The sequence below is a fragment of the Urocampus carinirostris genome, chromosome 14, assembly GCF_059441175.1.
Source record: "Urocampus carinirostris isolate Australia breed hairy pipefish chromosome 14, RoL_Ucar_1.0, whole genome shotgun sequence".
Lineage (NCBI taxonomy): Eukaryota > Metazoa > Chordata > Actinopteri > Syngnathiformes > Syngnathidae > Urocampus > Urocampus carinirostris.
The window spans coordinates 38,997,874-39,021,405 of NC_142362.1; the positions used below are offsets into that span (position 1 = coordinate 38,997,874).

General features: G+C 40.7%; 1 protein-coding gene across 1 annotated transcript in view; it reads left to right on the forward strand.

Moving 5' to 3' along the window:
- The window catches only part of LOC148353397 (high affinity cGMP-specific 3',5'-cyclic phosphodiesterase 9A), a 36,286-nt gene extending 17,899 nt beyond the window's left edge, over positions 1 to 18,387 (forward strand). The window contains exons 6-14 of the mRNA XM_088352614.1: positions 268 to 327; positions 4,591 to 4,768; positions 4,884 to 5,006; positions 5,140 to 5,232; positions 5,299 to 5,366; positions 5,449 to 5,551; positions 10,363 to 10,467; positions 11,718 to 11,864; positions 18,148 to 18,387. Coding sequence (XP_088208740.1) covers positions 268 to 327; positions 4,591 to 4,768; positions 4,884 to 5,006; positions 5,140 to 5,232; positions 5,299 to 5,366; positions 5,449 to 5,551; positions 10,363 to 10,467; positions 11,718 to 11,864; positions 18,148 to 18,339 — 1,069 coding nt within the window. The 3' untranslated portion in view covers positions 18,340 to 18,387. The remainder of the gene's footprint in view (positions 1 to 267; positions 328 to 4,590; positions 4,769 to 4,883; positions 5,007 to 5,139; positions 5,233 to 5,298; positions 5,367 to 5,448; positions 5,552 to 10,362; positions 10,468 to 11,717; positions 11,865 to 18,147) is intronic.
- Positions 18,388 to 23,532: the final 5,145 nt, after the last annotated feature.

Consider the following 23,532-nt stretch of genomic DNA (forward strand, 5'->3'; position numbering starts at 1 on the left):
CCTAAAGAAAAAGAAGAGGACAATGTTGAAAAGAAAAAAATTGATAAATCTGATAATAAAGAAGAGCTACGACTTTTCATTTGAGATGAATTTAAGGATATGAAAGATAAGTTTAAGGAGTTAAATGACAAGTTCAACATGAAGGAAAACAAGATGGGGAAAAAAATGGAAAACAAACTTTTAAAAAAACATAAACCTTTATACTTTATTTCTTTTTGTAATTCTTACTATTTTAAACATCTTATCTTGTGGTGCCCCCCCTCACAGCTCCCTGGAGGTGTCAGAGGAAGTCAGGCAATATTTAAAGACACCGACATTTGACAACTGGTAGGTTTGGATTCAGCATCTGTGGCACTATATAGCAACACTTCAATAGACCATATTCTGACAGTGGTGCACAACACGCCTGTATTTGTTTTTCTAAAAGATGTCTCATTCTTTTCTTCTGGTCAGCATGATCATCTCAATATCAATAGCCCTTCAGATGACTCACACATATCAAAAGGCTCTTGAAAGGCTTAATCAACATAATGTTTTAAGTGGAAACAAGGGGACCAAGTACTGGATGGAATAAGCGCTGCATTCACTGATGTTCTCTCATTCGCCCAAACCTTTAGAGCACTATAATGCACACTGGATCATATGGCGCACCCCAAAAAATGTTTTTTTGTCATGTAATTTTCTTGTAATCTCATAGATTAATATTGTAATGCGTTCAATAGGAGATCTGCACTGGTATTGACAACACCAAGCGGCAACATCAAACCAGAAGCACAATTTCTGGCTCTAGTTGAGGAGGTGGGAGGTTTGGGTTAGTGAGCTACCTTGATACAAGTCAGGGGATTGATCACGTTCAGATGGGTTGCCTGGGTGACGGTGTCTGACCAAGACCTGAAACGCCTGATGACACTGTAAGAGTCACTGACAATATGTCCAGGTTGCACCATAAGGTGTATTATCTAATACTCCTATATAAGATAGATAGATAGATAGATACTTTGATAAGGCACACTGTAGTATAAGGCGCATGAAATTGAGACTGCAGGTACAGCATTCTGTATTAATACAATGAACTAATTGTGCAACTGACCAATGGGAATCGAACCCAGAGAGCGTGCCTACAAATGGTATCGCATACATTGTCAAGAACTGGAACACCACCTTTCAAATCATCCAATTACTTTTGCCATTGTCTTCCTGGTTGCCACGTTCATGCCACTTTCATCCTGTTTTCCCTTTACAGTGTCAGGTTTGTTATATTTTGTTTATGGTTTGAAAGCTTTTAGAGTTGTTTTGAGACCTGGTTTGTTTTTGTTTGTTGTAATTTATTTTTGTTAATTAATACAGAAATCCCTCGGTTTTTGCGATTTATGAGACCAGAACAACACGCGAAAGTTAAAATCTACAAAGTAGCGTCGCCTTCATAAAATGAAATGAAATGATCTGCATTTATATAGCGCTTTTCAAGTCAATGAAGACTTTCCAAAGCGCTTTACAATGTGCTTCACATTTACCCATCCACACACACTCACACAATAGCGGCCGTGCAGCCATGCAAGGCGCCAACCTGCTTATTAGGGGCATTACAGGTTCAGTGTCTTACCCAAGGACACTTCGACATGCAACACGGAGGAGCCGAGATTTGAACCTGCGATCTCTTGATCCGCTCTACCTCACGAGCTGATGCCGCCCTAAAGGCCCCAAAAGGGTTAAACTTACCTTGAGATTGCGTCATTACCGACTGAGAGTTCATGACTCTCACAAAACAACAATTGTACATCTACAAATAATAACATAAAATACACAATTGCAGTTGAATGGATGGTTTTACAATCACTATAAACAAGTAAAACTAAATTGAAGGGCTTCTACAATCGGCTGACTGCGCGCCTGCAATTGTCGTCCTGGAATCGAGACAGATCTCTGCCTTGATTGAATAAAACCTTCCTGCATGTAGCAGTTTCCCACGAGTTGTTGCTCCAAGCCGTCTGTTTCATGGCCAATGGACCTGGCGTTGGCAAGATACAGGGTCCGCAGCGGTGGCTTTAAGAGGTGTTGGCCAAGCTGTTAGCAGTCTGCCAGACGGGGCCCGAGTCACTCCTGGAACCCGAGAATAATTCCATGAAACATCTGCTGGTGGTTCCTCTTCTGACTTTCCTTAGAGTTGAATTGAATCGATTCATTTATTTCTAATGTAGCGAGCTAGTGGTTGCTATGCTTCCTAGATTGTTTACAGAGGCAGCACCTGCCCGCTGTTTGACTGACAGCTGACACCAGCCTATCAGAGTCGCGCTTGCCCAAAGATACACCCACCCAACACAGAGCACAATCCCTACTCTGTCCCCATAGGGTGCTGTCTAACAGAAAACAATGCACGACACAATGATATTGATGATAATAAAGACAAAATCAATTAAATTCAAAATCCGCAGAGTCACTACTCTCGATTTATGGTCTCATAAATCGCGAAAACCGAGGGATTTCTGTAATAATTAACAAAAAGAAATTACAAAAAACAAAAACAAACCAGGTCTCAAACCAACGATAACCGAAGCATGAACTAGCGAGGGGGTCTTTATACATGGTATTCAAAATATCCAATTGGTTTCTGCAAGGCAGTTTTGACTGATTGGCTGCTTATAAAGCGCTATTGCAGCGTATTAGCTGGTCATACCTCAACATGTGTCTGCGGGGTCCATTGTGGTTAGATCTTGCTCTTACGATTTGCGAGATGTGTACCCAAGAGCAGACACAACAAGTTGAGTTGATGACATGTGTTTATTTGTGGCAAAGGGGGACAACAAAAGGGAGGAAGGAGAATACCAACAGAAAAAAACAGTCGAGAAAAAGTTTGTCGCTGGTAGAGTCAATCATAATAGTCCACAAATAACTCTCGGCTAGAAAAGATTATCAGGTCCAGGCCCATTTAACGGCAGGAGCAAAAATCTAGGAGCATATTCTACGAAGTCCAGGCCTGACAGCAGAAACAATCTGACAGCCTCTGCTGTTGACATAGTCAATATGTAGTGCGTCTCTGATTGCGTTGGGTGCAGTTGATGAAAACAGTCATTTCCCTGGGTTGGTTCGATCTGAGAAGTTTTGGCTTGCCAGATTCGGACAAATCTTACCAATCATTGAATCTCTTCTTCTTTTAAATGGATTAACTTAACAATCAGTACGTTATTTCTCCAATTTATGTGGAGACATTCAAAATCTTTGTTAATATATTAAATTTACATTTTTCAAACATATACTGTATGAATTCAAACAGCCTCATTTTCTCTGAGCTCTTTTCCTCAAGTCTCTTGACGTCCCTGCCTTCACCCCCAATAAAGAGTATGAGTGCTCAAAGATCACTAAGTACGGCAACTACTTTCGTGATGTTAAAATAGTTATTAAAAATATTTAAGAACTAATTAATTTTCAATACATTAAAAAAAAAATATTCCAGCACAGAAAAACAAATGACCATTTCCACACTTTTCTAGTCAAGTCAGTATTGAATTGTGGGTAATGAACACGCATACTCAGCTGTAGCATTAAACAAGGGCACAAAAAAGTGAGGCAACTGTTAGGGTCTTACACACCTCCTTCGACTAGACTGGGGTTTAAACTGGGCACAGGTGTGTCCAATCTCCGCACACCTGAGCCCAATTATCCTGCACCCTTTAAAAAGGACTTTTTCATCTCCTTCTGTTGATTGGGTCATTGTAACTTTTCTATTTTTGTCTGCCAGTGTCATCCTGGTTTTCATTGAGATTTTTTTTTTTTTTAAATTGTACCTTCATGTCAGGTAAAATGTTTGTTTCCTGTTTCTTTATTCCCTGTGTTATTCCATTTCCAGTGTTGATGCTTCTAGTTTGGGCTGTCATGTTTTGTTTTTGTTTCTGATTTCCTGTTTAACATTTTTGTGGTTTTGTGCCCACTTGTTTGTTTGGTACTTTGGTCCTGATTTTTGTCAATAAATAGTGTCCTTGTTGTTGAGTGCCCCTGCCTGACGATTTGTGAGATGAATGGGGAATCAGCATTTGTTGAGCATTAAAATTGACTTATTTAATTATTTTTGTGGATAATTTGAACCTAAAATATGGGATTGCCTGTGAGTAAGCTAGACATGCTTCAAATAAAGTGCTGAAATATGTAACATTTTTTGCATTTGTTTGGCAGTCTCACTTTTATTCCCCTTCCATTTTTGAGAAAATTATTAGCAGGGATTCCCCTTAGTCAAGTTATGTCTATTTGTATAGCCCTTAATCACAAAAAGTCTTAAAGGCCTGTACACATTAAAGGCTTAAAGAGGGGGATTTGGCCAAAATAATACAACTTAACAGATCGAGTCATAAAATTTTAAACAACCCAATCATGGCCAGATAGGTCAGTTTGTGCCCTGAATTGGGATGTTTCTAAACCGGGTGTTTTGTTGAGTAGTTAATGATTAATATTTATATTGTATTATATTATCATTTGATATGGCCCTGTAAATTAAATAACCAAATAGAATTTCAAGATTAATTTAAATTGGAAAAGGAATTACTCGGAAATGCAACTCACTGCCTTTTCTAAGATATTTTTCTCTTTGTGTGGGTGCAGGCAGTGGGAAGACGCAGAAATATTGGTGCTTCTGCAAGTCATGTACACTGACTTAGATTTCATCACTACCTATAATATTGAACCTGAAGTATTACAACAGTTTTTGTTTGAGGTGTACCGCAGATACAACAACATCCCTTTTCACAACTTCAAGCATTGCTTCTGTGTTACCCAGATGGTAGGTGAATTACATGCATGCAATGAATAAATACATTAATCAATGTTTTGTCAGCAAAGATTTTTGGTGCAGGTGAATTTCAAGAAAATTCATAGTTACATTATTTCTTGCACAGATGTACGGTTTAATCTGGTTGACTGACTTAAGAAGTAAAATGGACAGCATTGACCTGCTTATTATGCTGACTTCTGCAATTTGCCATGACCTTGACCACACCGGTTACAATAATGCCTACCAGGTACGTAACAATCAGTATTTTGATCAAAACAAAATAAAAACAACGTATGAACGTAAGATTTAACATTACAGCATCTCATTCACTTTTTATTATAGATGCAGTGCACATATTTACATGAAAAATATTTTTCTAGATAAATGCTCGGACTGAACTTGCACTTCGCTACAATGACATCTCTCCTTTGGAGAACCACCACTGTGCTGTTGCTTTCGATATACTGGAAAAGGTACAGCTTTGGAACAGTCTCATGAAACAAGGGCAACAGTAAAAAATGGCTTTTTGATGCTTTTAGAAAGAGAGCAACATCTTCAGAAATGTCTCTCTGGACCAATACAAACAGATTAGGGAAGGCATTATTAAGTGAGACAATTTTTATTTTCTCTGTGTAAAACTGATGACTTTACACTGAGTTGATTTGACAACTCAATTATTTGAACTGCAGATGCATTCTGGCCACTGATATGACGAGACACAATGAGATCCTCAACAAGTTCAAGTCCATTTTGTCCTTGTTTGACTTTAACAACAAGGATCACAGAGATGTGGTAAGAGATATGTTCTCATGAATAATCGTCGTGCCTCTAAAATGTTGTGATATTTGATTTTAAAAAATATTTTAAAATCAATGTTTTGGACTGTCTGTAAAACCTCACTAGAGGAGCTTCAGAACAGCAAAGCAAGCAAAAAGTGACACAAGATAATTCAAGAATGAAATGCAAAACGGATATTGAGTTTAATTATTCTATTATTATAGTTGTGACATTAAGTTACCTGCAGAAGTCAATCTACTCTAACAATAATCACAAGTGCAGGACATTCAACGTTGGGTCAGAATTCTGTTTCAAATGTCCCAAAAAAATTATGATACTATGTCAGAACATTATGCTTTAATTTGATTTTTTACAGTGATTGAGTTATTTGGTAGCAACGGGGTGTGAAGTTTGGCGTTATCTCGCATTTTCAAAACAAAGGAACATTTCAGGTTGCCTTGACAACCAGTCCCAAGGAGGCCAGCCAGCCGTGTGGGAGGGTGACACCCAACACCCACAATTCAGTTCTGTGGAAACCAGCAAATGTGCAAGAAGGCACAGCTGCGAAAGATCAAATAGAGTTCTTTGAAAGCGTGCAAGCGTGCCAGAGGTCTAGCTTAACAATAATATAAAGTTCGGAAGTGGCAATAGACAAGTCAGGAGCAAAAGGATCAAGTCCTTTCAAGCAAGCGAAAAGGTTCTGAGAAAGTCCTGTGAGCTAAGCGTAAGATCGCCTGGCTTTGTTGACGTTCAATCTTTGATCAAGCAAGCAGCCAAGCTGGTGAGACCTAGCCAGTGATCTTAAAGCGCCCCACGAGAGAAAGGACCCTGCGGGCAGCCAGTAAAGACTCACAGCCTTTACACCCTGCAATGATTCTGTTCCATATGAGGCCTACATTTAGCACTGCCGCTCTACTACCGAGGACATCAGAACTGGCCTTCACCACTATCCAACCGAAATCAAAGTCCATTTCATGGTGCGAGGTATTGATTGGTTTGTCTTTAGGGGAAATCTCTCAAATTACAATCCCACCCTGTTGCTTTAAGTTGTATCAACATTAAAAATTAAGCCAACCAAGCGGCAACTTCCATCTTTCATTGTGGTTTATTTTCCTGGTTTTCTTTTGTGTTCTATTTAAGTTTCCTCTTCAGATAATTAGCCAGGAAAATTCCTTAAGGTCGAGAGTGTGTGTAAATTGATTGAAGTATGTTCCATCCATCCATTATCTGCACCACTTAAACTCATTAGGGTTGCGGGTATGTATGAACTATCAAAAATGGTAAAAATAATTTACTTAAAATTGCTGTGTGGCCAAAGCTTCAGATTAAAGAAACTATTTTTCATCTGTTTCCCTACTATAATTATCTAAAAAATGGGGCTTAAATGGAGGCTTCAAAATTCAAAACGAGTTCAGAAAAAACTCGCCTCTTCATGTAATTGGGCAAATTTATTGACAACCCAAATTTTGCTACACAAGTCAAGCATACTTTTACTTGAATAGTAATGTAACTGTTGGAAATGTTGTTGGAATTGATGTGGAACGGACTTGGTTCACTCCATGTCACGCAGAAGGGTATTGTATTAATAAGTTCAATGAACAAAAGTTGATAAACTCTTAGATGTTTTTTTTATGTTTTAAACAATCATGAACACACTGGATGTATTTTAGTTGTGCTTGAGCTGATTCGTGTTGAGAAGTTGACCTATATTTTCCAAACATGCTTTGTTTTTAGGTCATTGTTGTCTATAGCACACATATGTCAAAGTCAATACCTGCGAGCAACATCTGGGCCCCGAGAAGGCCTTCTTCGGCCCCTGAGTGGATCTTGAATCCTTATTGTATTATAGAGCAGGAATCGTTTTTGTTTTCTCTGTATGTTAGTTATCCTTGCACTCTATTTTATTGTACGTTAATGATAGATAGAAAATTGCTATTACTGTATCTCATTTCTTTGAAGTTATTTTAGCCCAATTTTGCTAAAATATAGACTACTGAGGGTGCATGAATACTACAGCCTTCTTTCATTTAATGTTCATGTAATGGGAATTTTCATATCAAGAAAATTTGACATTTCTGCCTGTTCAAAATGAAAGATTACTGACAGAGCCATAAGAAAACATTTCTTATTTCTTTTATCATTTGGAATATATTTGTTCACGGTTCCGTAGGTTCAATTAAGTTCACTGGACTGTGCGTCATTTTAAACATTTTCAACATTCCAGCGGCTCTCAGCTTGCAGCATTAATTTTTAATTTGGGCCTTCCACCCATTTGACTCACCATAAGACTAATGGGGTCAATGGGGGAACCCTTCGCAATGCAAACAATAGATTAGGACCTATTTAAGAAGCACAACTGCTACCAGAGGTGGGTAGACTAGACATCATTTTTAAAAGATCAAATTAAATCAGTGGAACTTTGACAGAAAAGATTAAAAACTTGCTGAGTGAGAAAATACTTTTGATGACAGCGTGAGTACCAAAACGCTAACGTTGGGTTTAAAGTTCACAAGTTAAGTGCGTGGAGTTTAAATGAGTCAGAGTGAATGTCAGGAGAGGTTGACTGCAAGGCGCTATCTATTCCATTATCAAAAAGAGCGTGTTAGCTGCAGAAAGGTTAAGCAATAGTGGTTACAAAACAGGAAAATAGATTAGTGTTGTGACCAAGTTAGGCAATTTTGTTTATTTTCCCTGTATCAGCAATCTCCAGACTTTGATTGATGTTTTATCTAGTAAAATAAGAAAATTTATACTTCAAATAAGAAAAATTGTCTAATTGTCTGGATATGGAGACCAATATAAAATGTTCTGATCTTATGAAGAAGACTATTGACGACTACTTTATTTTTGTACTGCATCTTTTAACCTAGGTTTTTGCAAAGTACTTGGGCATAGCAGCACTGTATATTTCTTCCACCTCATTTTCAACACAACAGGTTGCGCTTGTGCGGCACAGTTCGTCATGGGAACCTGTCGTGGGTTCAAATCCAACTCCAGACTTCCTGTGCAGAGTTTGTATGTTCTCCCCGTGCTTGCGTGGGTTTCCTCCGGGCACTCCGGTTTCCTCCCACATTCCAAAAACATGCATTTCAGGTGAATTGGCCAAATTGTCCCTAGGTGTGAATGAGCGATTGAGTTGTCTGTCCCTGTGTGCCCTGCGATTGGCTGGCAACCAGTTCAGGGTGTCCCCTGCCCACTGCCCGGAGATGGCTGGGATGGGCTCCAGCCCCCCCGCGACCCTAATGACGATAAGCGGTACGGCTAATGAGATGAGATGAGGTTTGGTCTAATAGTGATGTGGTTGTGGTGGACCCAAACACAGGAAGCAGAAAGAGGCAAGGTGCTCAAAAGCAGATGGCATTTAATAACAAAATCATCATCAATAACAAGTAACCGGTCAAAAACGACAATAAAACTGACATTAATGAGCTCCTCGGCTCAAAAGCCTGCAGCGTTTGATGAGTATTTTAGACGAGTGGTTCGTGAACGGCAAGTCAAGTGTGTGTTGATGAGGAAAGAGGTGTACCATGTGAATAATTCGAGACATGATTCACTGGTTGGTTCGAAATAAAATATTCGAAAGTCACCTTCATTACTGGGAATAACAGAATATGCACTTCCAATCCTTTACAAACTTGCTATCATCCACATCTATGCATCCTTGCTTCATCCGTACCTTGTGAGTTTTTTCATAAGCAGAAGTTCTTTGCCAAAAAGAAACAGGCTAGGTCTAATAACTTTGGAAAAGCACACATAACAATTCATGATATACTCTTACTCTGTTACTCTGTTAATACACTCTTCTAATATATATTTTTTGTATTAAAAGCATGTTTGACACCCCACAGTTTTATTGCATGCAACAAGCCCTTTTACCGTCCACTTAATTGCATAGTCGAAAAAATGAATCATCTTGAAGCCCCTACATGAATTCAAATGTTGCTGGTTTTTTTTTTTTTACATCGGTTACAGATTAAAAAAAAAAGCTTTATAAAATGCATTACTTATTCTCCATCTGTGTCATTTTTTGCCTGTGATTGTTCTGTTGCCACACGTGGATGACTGTGAGATACCATTGTGGGAAGTTACTGCCACCTTGGGGATGTTTTGGAGAACTACTTGATTTAAAAAAAAAAAAAAAAAATTGTAAGAAGAGGGTTAAGCAAAAAAAACTTTTGACCAAGCGACCAAAAAAACACAAAGAGCTCCGCGGAATGAGTACCATACGATTTTCTAGTCCTTTGAATTTAGTCCTTTGAAACTCTTAAAACACACTTCTACTCTATAGCTTCTGAATAACTTATACTTTTATTGGACAATATCTCTGTATTATTTGTGATTGCAACGTCCTATGCTGTCTGGTAATCATGAAAGGGGGATGACACATGTGCGGCCCCTTCTCAAGGTTTCTTCATTTTCCTCATGTTGAGGTTGTTGAGTTATTCCTTGCCCTCATGTTGGTTTCAGATCAGGGGATGGTGTAATAATAGTCTGAAAAAATAGTCTGTGTAATAACCTGTGACGCCCTTTGAGACTCTTTGTGATTAAGGGCTATACAAATAAAAATGACTTGACTTGACTAGTCCAGAAAGGTTGTACAATAGTTTACAAAGCCACACTTTCTTTGACATTCATTACTAACTTCACATTTAAACAAGAAGCACTTTCCGATTTGCATCTATTCATGTATTTTATCATCTGTGTTTTTGTGATATTGTCAAGTAAAGTAACACAGACACACATACACAAAACAATTCCCTTTTCAGTTGTTTGCTTCTTAACCGACAAAGCCTATGCTAAAGACTTTCGGTTACTCATGTTTGCAGCTAAAGATGATTCTGATCAAAGTAAGTGACATCTCCAATGAAGCACGTCCCATGGAGGTGGCGGAGCCCTGGCTTGATTGTCTTTTACAAGAATTTTACAACCAGGTGATCGACATTCCTCATACATAAGACTTATCAGGACTTTTTTGACCACCAGTGTTGGGCACGTTACTTTGAAAAAATAATTATAGTTACAAAATGCTTCTTCCAAAAAGTAACTAAGTTAGTACCTGAATTACTCTATAGTAAAAGGTACTAGTGACCAGGAAAAGTAACTACTTCCGTTACTTTGAAAAGAAGTTGTATGTCAAAGAATTTGAAATTTTTTGACATAAAACGAAACACCGCATTTACTCGTAGAGTTGGAATTAATTTTTTTTTATACTACCAGCTTTTTTGTCTCGGCTCACAGGCTTTTGTCTCAGATGTTTTGGGTCCCAAACGGCTTTTCTGGTTGTTTTTGTTAATTTAATCCCTACTCACCAATTACTATGTAACATAATGCACAGAATGACTTAAAAAAGGGGGCGAAAATAAAGCCAAAAATGAAAATACAGAAAATATATATAAATATAATAACAAAGAGATAAAAGAAGAAAAAATATTACGGTTTATATACATATGCATATACACATATCGATATATATATATATATATATATATATATCCATTATCTGCACCGCTTATCCTCAGTAGGGTCGCGGGGGTGCTGGAGCCAATCTCAGATATCTTCTGGCAGGGGACACCCTGAACTGGTTGCCAGCCAGTCGCAGGGCACACAGGGACAGACAATTCGCTCGCTCATTCACACCTAGGGACGATTTGGACCGGCCAATTAACCTAAAATGGATGTTTTTTGGGAATGTGGGAGGAAACCGGACCTCAGAACTGTGCCGCACATGCGCTAACCACCGCGCCGCCGTGCTGCCCTAAATGTGTGTGTGTGTGTATATATATATGTATATATATATATATATATATATATATATATATATACACATTAACTCTGAAAAACACAGTAAATATATTGAAATTCTTTACAAATCGATGACAAAAAGATAAAATATAAAACAATTTTAACCTTTTTGATGCTCAACAATTGTAAAGTCAACAACATGAAAACCCCCAAAAATGCAATCATAAGAGCAAAAAGGCGTCTCGGAGCTGTTGATTGGTGGGTAACCTGCAATGCTTTTGACCGCCAGTAACTATAACGGCACTGTAACGGCGGATGAAATGAGTCGGATTACCCCATTACGTAACGGCTGTTATTCACAACACTATTGACAGAAGGACAAACAGTTCATTGAGAATCATGAATTAAAACAATAAATTGCATTTTGTGTGGTCCTCAGAGTGATGTGGAGAAGTTAGAGGGACTACCTGTCACCCCTTTTATGGACAGGGACAAGATAACCAAACCTTCATCTCAAACTGGCTTCATCCGATTTGTGCTTTTGCCTCTCTTCATCGAGCTTGCCAACCTCTTTCCCTGTTTGGAGGTAATCATATTTCAGCAGGTGTGTTACCAGGTTGGTTGGGGCAAGGGTGGGCTAGTGCCCAACCATGGACACACTTCGCCCACCAACAGAAAACTGGATTTTCAGGGCAATCTGAAAAAGACAAACAGAAGAAGAAAAAGAAAAAGAAAAAACAAAAAAAGGAAAAAGAGAGAAAAAAGGAAATTCTAGGAAAAGGGGAAAAAGAAATAAATAAAGAATTAAAAGGGTAGGAAAATCAAAAATACAAATAAAATAAAAAGGAAAATAGAGAACAAAAATCAGAAAAAAGGCAGGAAAAAAAAGAAGTAAAAAGAAACAATAAAGAGGAAAAAAATGGTGCAGTATATTACAGATAATATAATTTTCTGCACAAAACAAATGACTATGCTTTTTAAAATATATTATTCTACTAAATTATAATAACATAATATAATAACAGAAATTATTGATTCCGCAGTGAACTCTTTTTTTAAATTTTTATTATTAGCAACTTGAAACTGGTATCCCTGTATGACGCAAAAAATCGTTTATTAAAAATATTGACTTTTCAGTGTAACAAGAACAAATAAACTACAAAATACAAGTATAAACTGTACACTTTAAAAAAAAAAAAAGCTAATCGTGAAACACATCTCTGAAAAACACTGGAAACAGTGCTGTGCAACATCGTACTGGCGCTAATAATAGTTGTACCAATGTTGAAACGGCTCGCCTTTTCTTCACACTTCATACCAATTATACTGAATGGATCCACGAGATATTAATAAAAACGTCAACGTTCTTAGCGCGCTGGAGATCGAATAGATATAGTATAGACAGTATAGAACAGGGGTCGGCAACCTATGACACTCGTGCCACTGCTGGCACGTGAGGGATTAACCAGTGGCACACGAGCACACGGCAAAATAATGATTGTTTTTTTTTTAAATGCTGATTTTTACCTGAAATTTGGACATTTTCAGTTCCACGCTGTGTTATTTAGAGGCTTTACGGTAGCGCCCCTCTTCCTTTGCTTTGTGTGTGTCTGCGCGGCGCAGAGGAGAGAAAAGATTTGTGTTTTAACCCAGCCACAGAAACACCGGCGCGCGATAAATGGACGAATCATGACAGCTCCTCCAGCGAGAAAATCTCGTTCTTTCATGACAGCCTGGACAGATGACTGGGGCTTTGTGCAAAAAAATGACCGCGCTGTTTGTGCATTATTCCTCGAGAGCGTTTTACCTCACACATCATGTGTTACACATCATTACAAGACGAAACATGAACATGAATTCAAGGATGAGTCTGACATAGCAGAGACATTAAAATGCGCTGTGTCCAGGTACGGCAAGCAAACACAGACCCTGAAGATCTTTGTCAAAGCTAAAAACCCCACCACTGAAGCAAGCTGTCACATTGCTCACGGCATAGGAAAGCACAGAAAACCATTTACTGATGGCGAATATTTTAAAGAAGCATGTGTATGTGCGTGGGGGCCTTCTGCTTTGCTGCTGTTATTTCAATTTTTGATATTTTCTGCAACAAGCTATCATTGATGAATGGTATGGTACTTGTTTTTTGATTGTAGTTTATAGTTGATGAAGAATGGTTGATTCTGGTTAATTTTTATGGTAAAAAGTTGAAGTCATAAATGGCTGCAGGCCTTTCCACATGTTGTTCACATTCATTTTTTAGTTAATTGATGAACAAGAATAGTGGAATATAAATTGGTCAGTAATACGATTTAAATGTATATCCACTGGTGTAAAATTACAGCTCTGTTGGATATAAAAAATGTTGTGCGAGTCATTAATCTTGGTGTAGCACACTGATTAAAAGGAAATTTGAAAGTGGCACTCCACACCAAAAAGGTTGCGGACCCCTGGTATAGAATGTTTACACACGGACGAAGCGGATGTTTTTCTTCTGCGCGGATGCTGCGTGACCTCTCACAGCGCTTTATGCCGGTAGCGCCGGAAAGAAGCACCACAGTAATGTCCTGTACTTGGAAAAAGGTGCCTACAATGCAAAATCTAACTTACAGCAATGTCCAGATATTTTTCAACATCCCGAAATAAATGTTCGTATCTACCCTTTTTCATAAGTCGAAAGGTCATAAGTAAGGGAGCGTCTGTATTGTATTGTGCAACCAAAAATTAGGGCTAAAACTGAAGAAAACAAACTTCAGAGAATTAAATTCTGCAACATTTTCAATGTTTCAAAAGCATGTTTTAATTTTCAAAATGCTTTAATGTTTTAGAATGATCTGCTACCTTATCGTGATGGAGGAGTTTGTGTGTCCCAATGATCCTAGGAGCTATGTTGTCGGGGGCTTTAAGCCCCCTGGTAGGGTCACCCATGGCAAACAGGTTCTAGGTGAGTGGCCAGACAAAACGCAGATCATAAGACCCCTTATGACCAGAAAAAACATTGGTCCTCAATTTCCCTTGCCCGGATGCGGGTTACCGGGGCCCCCTTCTGGAGCCAGGCCTGGAGGTGGGGTCCGCTGGCGAGCGCCTGGTGGCTCCAGGCGCTCGCCCCAAAGGGGTCCGGCCGGGCACAGCCCGAAGGAGGACGTGGGACCCTCTTCCCATGGGCTCACCACCTGTAGGAGGGGGCAAAGGGGTCGGGTGCGCAGAGAGCTGGGTAGCGGCCAAGGGAGGGGTCCTTGGCGCGACGATTCCTGGCTCCAAAAACTGGCTTTTGGGACATGGAACGTTACCTCTCTGGCAGGGAAGGAGCCCGAGTTGGTGGGTGAGGTTGAGAAATTCCGACTAGATATAGTCTGACTCACCTCCACGCACGGCTTGGGCTCTGGTACCAGTCCTCTCGAGAGGGGTTGGACTCTCTTCCACTCTGGAGAACGCCCCCCTCTGACCTGAACCCGAGTGTTTTGTTATTGGACTTCTGTGCCCGTCATGGTTTGTCCATAACGAACACCATGTTCAGACATAAGGGTGTCCATATGTGCACTTGGCACCAGGATACCCTAGGCCGTAGTTTGATGATCGGCTTTGTCGTCGTTTCGTCTGACCTCCGGCTGCATGCTCTGGACACTCGGGTGAAGAGAGGTGCGGAGCTGTCAACTGATCACCACCTGGTGGTGAGTTGGCTCCGATGGTGAGGGAAGATGCCGGTCCGACCCGGCAGACCCAAGCGTGTTGTGAGGGTCTGTTGGGAACGGCTAGCAGAATCACCTATCAGCAGTGTTCCCTCTAAGCTGGGCGCGTGCGCTATTGCCCACTGCTCGCACATTCTCAGCGCACAAGAAAATCTAGCCAGCGCACAAAAATGAGGGATCAAAATTACTAATTAAGAAGCGACTTAAGTCAAAGTTACAGTGCAAAAAGGTAAAAATACACGGGTTCCCCTGACGTTGTGTCCTAAATGCGGTATTTTGAAGTCAATGTCGAACGAAGTTGAAAAGTAAAGTTAGTAGAGTTTGTCAAGAACCGGCTTCTTCAGCTTAGCTCACTAAATGATCTGTTTTGTCGTCGTTTTGTCGGACCTCAAGCCGCATGTTCTGGACACTCGGGCACCCACCACATTTCGGGGGGGAAACCGATTTTGTACATACACAAGCCGCACCTGTATATTAGCCGCATGCGCCCACATTTAAAAAACGCAATACAAACGCGAAATTAACCCATACCCGATACAGTCTAAGAAACACAGCCGTCAAAATGAACGGAAAATGATACCGGTACTTAACATTTAATGCAGACCTGCAGAGTCCAGGTGCCCGTTGACTTGTTTACCTGACTGCCCATTTTGCACATCTGGTTAGCTGCTACTCTTGCACTCTTTGCACTATTGTATAATACTATACATAGCCATAATTATTTAGTATATTAGGTGCCCGTTGAAAGTAATCCCAGGAAAAAAAGTGTTTATTTCCAAAGGTAAGGGTGGGAAAAATATATATCCACTATTGTCGGCCGCATCCACAAACACGTCTCACCTTTACTCCACTTCCCGTCAGCCCGCGTTTGCCCCGCCCCTTCTTTTCTCATTTGCTTGTACAAAACATATCAGAATAAGTTTCTAAAATAATATATAATATACACAATTGAATGTTCAAAAAAAGAAATGGATATCTTGTGAAAGAATTGTAAGAACAAACGACGTTTGTAGGCCGTACAACTTTTGCAATAGTACATGAGTCAATTTTTTCAAAAGAGAAAAAAAATTTTGCATTGCCGGAAAATCAGCAAAATGTCAAGTTTTGGACATGTTTGATCATTAATTATTTTGCCACACTTGGGATTATGGTTGCTCACTGTTGTTTCAAGCGTTGCTCACCGACTTTGTGTGAATGCTCAGACCCGTAGAAAATTAGAGGGAACATTGCCTGTCAGAAGAAGTTTCAATTCACACCTGCGGCAGAACTTTGCCCATGTCCCGAGGGAGGCGGGGGACATTGAGTCCGAGTGGACCATGTTCCGCGCCTCCATTGTTGAAAGGGCCGACCGGAGCTGTGGCCGTAAGGTAGTCAGTGCCTGCAGCAGAGGCAACCGGTTGGTGGTCACCGGCGGTAAGGGATGCCGTCAAGCTGAAGAAAGAGTCTTACCGAGCCTTCCTGGCCTGTGGGAAGCAGCTGGCAGGTATCGGCTGGCCAAGCGGAATGCAGCTTCGGCGGTTGCCGAGGCAAAAACTCGGGCATGGGAGGAGTTTGGCGAGGCCATGGAAACCGACTTCCGAACGGCTTCGAGGAAATTCAGGTCCACCATCCGGCGTCTTAGGGAGGGAAGCGGCGTGCCATTGACACTGTGTATAGTGCCCGTGGGGCGCTGCTGACCTCGACCCGGGACGTTGTGAATCGGTGGGCGGAGTACTTCGAAGACCTCCTCAATCCCACCGACACGTCTTCTTCTGGGTGAGCAGAGTCGGAGGACTCTGAGTTGGGCTCCCGCATCTCTGGGGTTGAAGTCACCAAGGTGGTCAAAAAGCTCCTCGGTGGCAGGGCCCCGGGGGTCAATGAGATCGGCCCAGAGTTCATTAAGGCTCTGGATGTTGTGGGCGTGTCATGGTTGACACGCCTCTGCAACATCGCGTGGACATTGGGGACAGTGCCTCTGGACTGGCAGACTGGGGTGGTGGTCCCCCTCTTTAAGAAGGGGGACCGGAGAGTGTGTTCCAACTACAGGGGATTCACACTTCTCAGTCTCCCTAGTAAGGTCTATTCAGGGTTACTGGAGAGGAGGGTCCGCCGGGAGGTCGAAATTTGGATTCAGGAGGAACAGTGTGGTTTTCGTCCTGGCCGTGGAACACTGGACCAGCTCTACACACTCTTCAGGGTCCTTGAGGGTGCATGGAATTTTCCGGGCATGTCCCACCGGCAGGAGGCCCCGAGGACGACCCAGGACACGCTGGAGAGACTATGTCTCTCTGCTGGCTTGGGAACGCCTCGGGATCCCGTCGGGGGAGGTGGCTGGGGATAGGGACGTCTGGGCTTCCCTTTTAAGGCTGCTGCCCCCGCGACCCGACCTCAGATAAGCGGAAGATAATTGATGGATGGATGGATGAAAAAGACAAAAATAAACAAAATAAACAAAGAAAAACAAGAAAAAAGAAAAGATAAAGAAGAAAATGGTGAACATAAGACAAAACAAAAAAAGCAAAAAAAAAAGAGAAAAAGAAAAAAGGAAATAGAAGTGAAAAAGGAAATAAAAAATGTTTTTTGTGGTGGGTACCTGTATAGAAGGCCAACAAATATGTCAGATGTCAGATCCTTCTAGGTAGGCTAATGTTATGTAAAATTAGTGCAGATTTCTTGACCAATGAGTATTTTAAAACATGCAAGTTTATATCATAGTTTATGTACTTTTGAAAACAAAATTACCAGTTTTTTGGGGTCTCTTGAACGGTCTTGTGTTGCATTCAAATTATTTCCAGATATATCAAGTCAATCTTGTTGCCAACATTGTACTCCTATTGTGCAACCGACTAAATAAATCCCCAAAATGTTAGTATTATGTAACAAAATATACTTTTTTAATTAATGGAAATCTCTTGTAAATATTTTTGTAAAAACAAATGACATTTCTGGCGCCTACAACCTTTCCAATATACATTAGCAAAATTGTTTGCCACACTTAAGATTGATGTTGCTCACCTTTATTCCAAGTGACGCTTCCAGACTTTGTAGGAACACAAGTTTAGAGGGAACATTGGTTGTGATCCCCTACCCCAAGCATTTTATGTGCCACCCCTTAAGACCCATGTCTGGCAACGGCCCAACATTTCGGCATAATGTAAGTCTTGACATCACTGTTATTGATTTTTTTTTTTTGTAATCCAACAGCAACACATCATTGACCCAGTAAGGAAGGCCCTTGACTACTACACTGAGATGGAAAAAGCACTTGAGAAAGAGCAGCAAAAGCGGGCTCCGTGTGAAAAAGGATTCAAGAGCAAAGAAAAAGTTGTGGAGAAGCTAAGGAGAGAAGAGCACCAGGCCACTCTGGCTGAAGGTTCAAAACCTGATCCACAATGAACTATGTCTCAAATTAAACTTTGTAATAATAAAGAATTTGGGGCGGGATAGAGTTTTACCTTTCTTTTCTACACACACAGACACACACTTCCTGATTTATGCATACCTAATGGACTGCAAGTACTCTTAATAAAAAATTGCAGCCAGTTCATTTTTCTTCCTACGCAATGTTTCAAGGATCCTAAGGCCCACCCACTTAAAGTGTGTAATCACTAAATTTCAGGACTAAAATAATCTTTTTTGAGGCAGATGTGTTTACAGTATATAGCGGGATGTTGGACTTTGCGAGATGATTAAAATGGGTCACTTAAAATGTGATCATAATTGAATGAGTTTAACAGTTTTATATTAGTTTTATTATTTAACCAAGTCATTACTAATTTGATCATCACATTGTTAATTTAGTTGTAATGAATGTCAAGTCAAGTCAAGTCAAGTCATTTTTATTTGTATAGCCCTAAATCACGAAGTGTCTCAAAGGGCTTCACAGAATGCACATATGGGGCAGCACGGCAGCGCAGTGGTTAGCGCGTGTGCGGCACAGTTCTGAGGTCGTGGGAACCTCCTGTGTGGGTTCAAATCCAGCTACCGGCCTTACTGTGCGGAGTTAGTATGTTCTCCCCGTGCTTGCGTGGGTTTCCTCCGGGCACTCCGGTTTCCTCCCACATCCCAAAGACATGCATTTCAGGTGAATTGGCTGGTCCAAATTGTCCCTAGGTGTGACTGAGCGAGTGAGTTGTCTGTCCCCGTGTGCCCTGCGATTGGCTGGCAACCAGTTCAGGGTGTCCCCTGCCCACTGCCCGGAGATGGCTGGGATGGGCTCCTGATGAGATGAGATGAGAATGCACTTATGTTCATCCACATTTTTGAAATAAGTATTTACTTGCTGTATTTACTTTCTGCATTCATATGATGTTTAAATGTATCTTTTCATATCATTACTTTCCCAGTAATGGTTTTCTGATAAGGCAGCCCTTACCATACAACCTTCAAAATCCAGTTGTGTCCAGTTCTAACAAAGGTCCCTTTGTCTTGTAAGTTCCTTTCTTTGCCTGTTTGTTTCATTTTGCAAATCCTCAACCCTTTCCTATAAAAACTGTTCAGTCATTTTTACATGCCTTTGGTGGCAGAACACTCCCCTGATCAACCTGCCCAGAATATACTCTATTTTCCTTTGTAACTTTGTAATAAGAGTCCTTAACTGAAGTGCTCTCTTCAGCTTCTTTTTTATTCATCTAGTCAAGTCAAGTCATTTTTATTTGTATAGCCCTTAATCACAAAGAGTCTCAAAGGGCTGCACAGGTTATTGCACATACTATTATTTCAGACTATTATTACACCATCCCCTGATCTGAAATCAACATGAGGGCAAGGAAAAACTCGAAAACCTCAACATGAGGAAAATGAAGAAACCCTGAGAAGGGACCGCACATGTGGTAATCCCCCTTTCAGGATGACCAGGCTGCAATGGATGCTGCAATTACAAATAGTACAGAGATATTGTCAACAAAAAATATAGGTTATTCATATGCCTTAGAGTATAAGTGTGTTTTAAGCTTAGATTTAAACATTTCCACTGAGGTTGCAGATCGGATCTCAGGGGGAAGAGCATTCCACAGCACCTGTGCCCGGATGGAGAACACTCTCGGACCTGCGGAACTTTACTTGGCTCTTAGGATCACCAGTAGACCAGCGCTTTCAGAACGAAGGCTTTGGACTGGAACATAGGGGGAAATCAAATCTGAAAGATATGAGGGAGCAAGTCCATGTTTGATTTTGTATAATACCAAGAGAAATCACATCTTAGGCTAACAGGGAGCCAATGTAGGTTAGCTAAAATCGGCGTAATGTGATCAGACTTTCCTGTCCTAGTTAAAAGCCTCGCTGCAGCATTTTGTACCAGCTGAAGACTCTTGATTCTGGACTTCGGGAGACCGGAGAGTAGTGCGTTACAGTAATCGAGACGGGAGGTATCAAACGCGTGAATTATAATCCGCATCGGACTGAGAAAGCATAGGACAAATTTTAGCAATGTTGCGAAGATGGAAGAAAGCGGTTCTAGTAATTTTCTTCACGTGTGTGTGAAAGGACAGATCGGGGTCAAATATGACACCTAAATTTTTAACTGAGTCACTCTGTGTGATGTGACATTTGTCAATGATCACAGCAGTTTTTGAGAATAAGTCACGGCATTTAGATGGACCAATAACTAACATTTCGGTGTTTTCAGAGTTAGGACGCAATAAATTGAGTGACATCCACTCTTTTATCTCAGTGAGGCAAGCCTCCAATATTCCACAATTTAGTGTGGCAGATTCCTCCAACAGAAGATATAGTTGAATGTAATCTGCGTAGCAATGGAAACTGATGTTATACTTGCGAATAATATCACCTCATGGAAGCATGTAAATGCCTAAAAGAAGGGGGCCAAGTACTGAACCCTGCGGAACACGACAGGTAGCACTAAAAGGCTCAGATGTCATTTCGCCATATTTAACACAGTGCGTCCTATCTGAGAGGTAGGATCTGAACCATGAGAGGACGGTTCTTGAAAGACCAATCCATTTTTCCAACCGTTCTAGTAAGATATCATGGTCCAACAGTGTCAAAAGCAGCACTAAGGTCCAGCAGCAGCAGCAAAAGTGATGAAGCGCCAGAGTCCATTGCCAGTAGAAGATCATTGGTTACCTTAATCAGAGCTGTCTCAGTAGAGTGGTTAGCCCTGAATCCTGATTGCATTGATTCAAAAAGATTGTTCTCGGATATAAAATCATTCAGTTGCTGTGCCACTACTTTTTCAGGTACTTTAGAAAGAAACGGTAGGTTTGACACAGATCTATAATTACATAAGCTTTCTGGATCAAGGTTGGGTCGTTTCAGTGTAGGTTCGATAACAGCGGACTTAAAAGCCGCTGGAACTACACCTGAGGAGAGTGATATGTTTATAATATTTAGAATTGAAGGTCCAAGGACCCCAAAAAACCCTTTAATAAGCGAACCCGGAAGGGGGTCGAACAGGCAAGTCGTCGGTTTGGCCGTATTCACCACCTGTTTAGGATTATCGAGTGACAGATCACTAAATCGGGACGAATTCCCTGGACAGCCACCATGTCGTGCATCTATCGATTTCAGCCCTTTAATATGTGTTGTATTAACACTGTTTTTAGAAATGTCTTCCTGTATGCATTGAATCTTCTTATTTAAGAAGACCATAAAGTCATGGGCTGAATGGGTAGAACTATCTGGGATAATCTGTTGCCTTGTTAGCGATGCTACAGTGTAGAAAAGGATTTTGGGGTTATTCTTTTGTGATGCAATCACCTTCGCAAGGTAGGCTGATTTTGCAGAGGCAAGGGCTGCTTTATACTTTAACAAGCTGTCACATCAGGTTTGACGGAAAACCTCAAGCTTGGTAGCGCGCCATTTTCTTTCAGATTTCCTGCATTGTTGTTTAAGGATCTAGTTTCATCAGTAAACGAAGTCTTTTAGGTCGTGATTTAAGCCCAATGGGCGCTACTGAATCCAGGACATTGCCAGGGTAGCATTGAACTCATTCATGAGTGAGTCGATAGAGCCTTTGTATAAAGGAAAGGACGCAACTGCTCCTGAAAGAAGATCAGAGAGCTCAGAAACTGTGCCAGTGCTTATATTGCGTCCGCTAAATCCCTCAGCTTTTTTAATACTACATTTAGCTAGCACCTCAAATGTAACTAAATAATGATCAGAAATAACGGTAGTACACGGTAACTCCGTCATGTTTGAGGTTGAAACTCCTCGAGTCAGAACCAAGTCTAGCGTGTTTCCATCTTTATGAGTTGGCAAATCAACCAGTTGATTAAAACCAAATGTATCAATTAGAGACTGAAACGCAACAGTAAGTGAACTGAGTGGGGAGTTCATATGAATGTTAAAGTCCCCCATAATTATTATTTTGTCTGCATAGGTTACTAGGTCAGACAACAGTTCAGAAAATTCGTCTAAGACAGGGGTCGGAACCTTTTTGACTCAAAGAGCCATAAAAGCAAAATATATTAATTTTGTTTTGGGAAAGAGCCACACCATGTATTATGAGACAAATTTACTAAATTGCTAAACCCGCGCCCCAGAAGGTTAGTCTTCAGCACATTTATTTTTGATGATTTGATAAAAAAATATGAAAAGAGAATGTCAGAGCCCATGTCCCAAAATCAACAAACATACCACTTTAAACTTGTCTCTTTCTTGCAATTTCTCAAGATCGGTGAAACTCATTTTGACCCTTTTTTTCATGCATATTGGTTTCAAAACCAGATGCAAGCAGTTATTTTGTAAAAATCTCACAACATTCAGCAAACAGGGAGCCCGATGTGCTTGCCTTTGGCGCAGCGTAGGGCGAGAGATGGGAGGGAGTGCTTGCACGTTTTGCATAGCTCCACCCATCCTTCCCACTCACCCAATCAAATAACATTAAGTTTGTTTCCGTTGTTTTGGCGTTTTTACATTTTTTTTCCGTGGATTCATCATAAGGTATCTAAACACTGAACACAGATTATATAGTGAGCTTTTACTGTATATAAAGGATTCTTTAGTGTTGTACAGCCAAAACGAGGTTTTGTTTTGTTTTTTGTTTTTGTGACACCTTGACTGTAAATTGTAGTGAAAAACGTGCCCTATATATTTTGCGAAGTACTGCATAGCAATTCAGCTTTGGTTGGCTTTGCGTGTATCTGAACAGGATTAATGGCTCAAGCATTCAACGAGATGGAGAAAATTTGCATGCAATCAAATTGGTCTCTGAGCCACAGGTACTCATAGAAAGAGCCATTTATGGCTCGCGAGCCATAGGTTCCCGACCCCTGGTCTAAGAAAACTGAGTATGGTCCTGCTGTGCGATAAATAGTTACAACATAAATTGACAATGGGGAGGACCGCATAACAAGAGCCTCGAACGCCTTATAATTATTAGAGGTACGAGGAGTAAGTTTGAGTATTTTTTCAGAAATTAGCGCGACCTAGTGTCCTGGATTCAGTATTACCCATACGGCTTAAATCACGACCTAAAAGACGTACGCCTTGGTTTACTGATGAATCTAGATCCCTTACACAAGAATGCAGGAAATCTGAAAGAAAATGGCGCGCTACCAAGCTTGAGGTTTTTCGTCAAACCTGGTGTGACAGCTTGTTAAAGTATAAAGCAGCCCTTGCCTCTGCAAA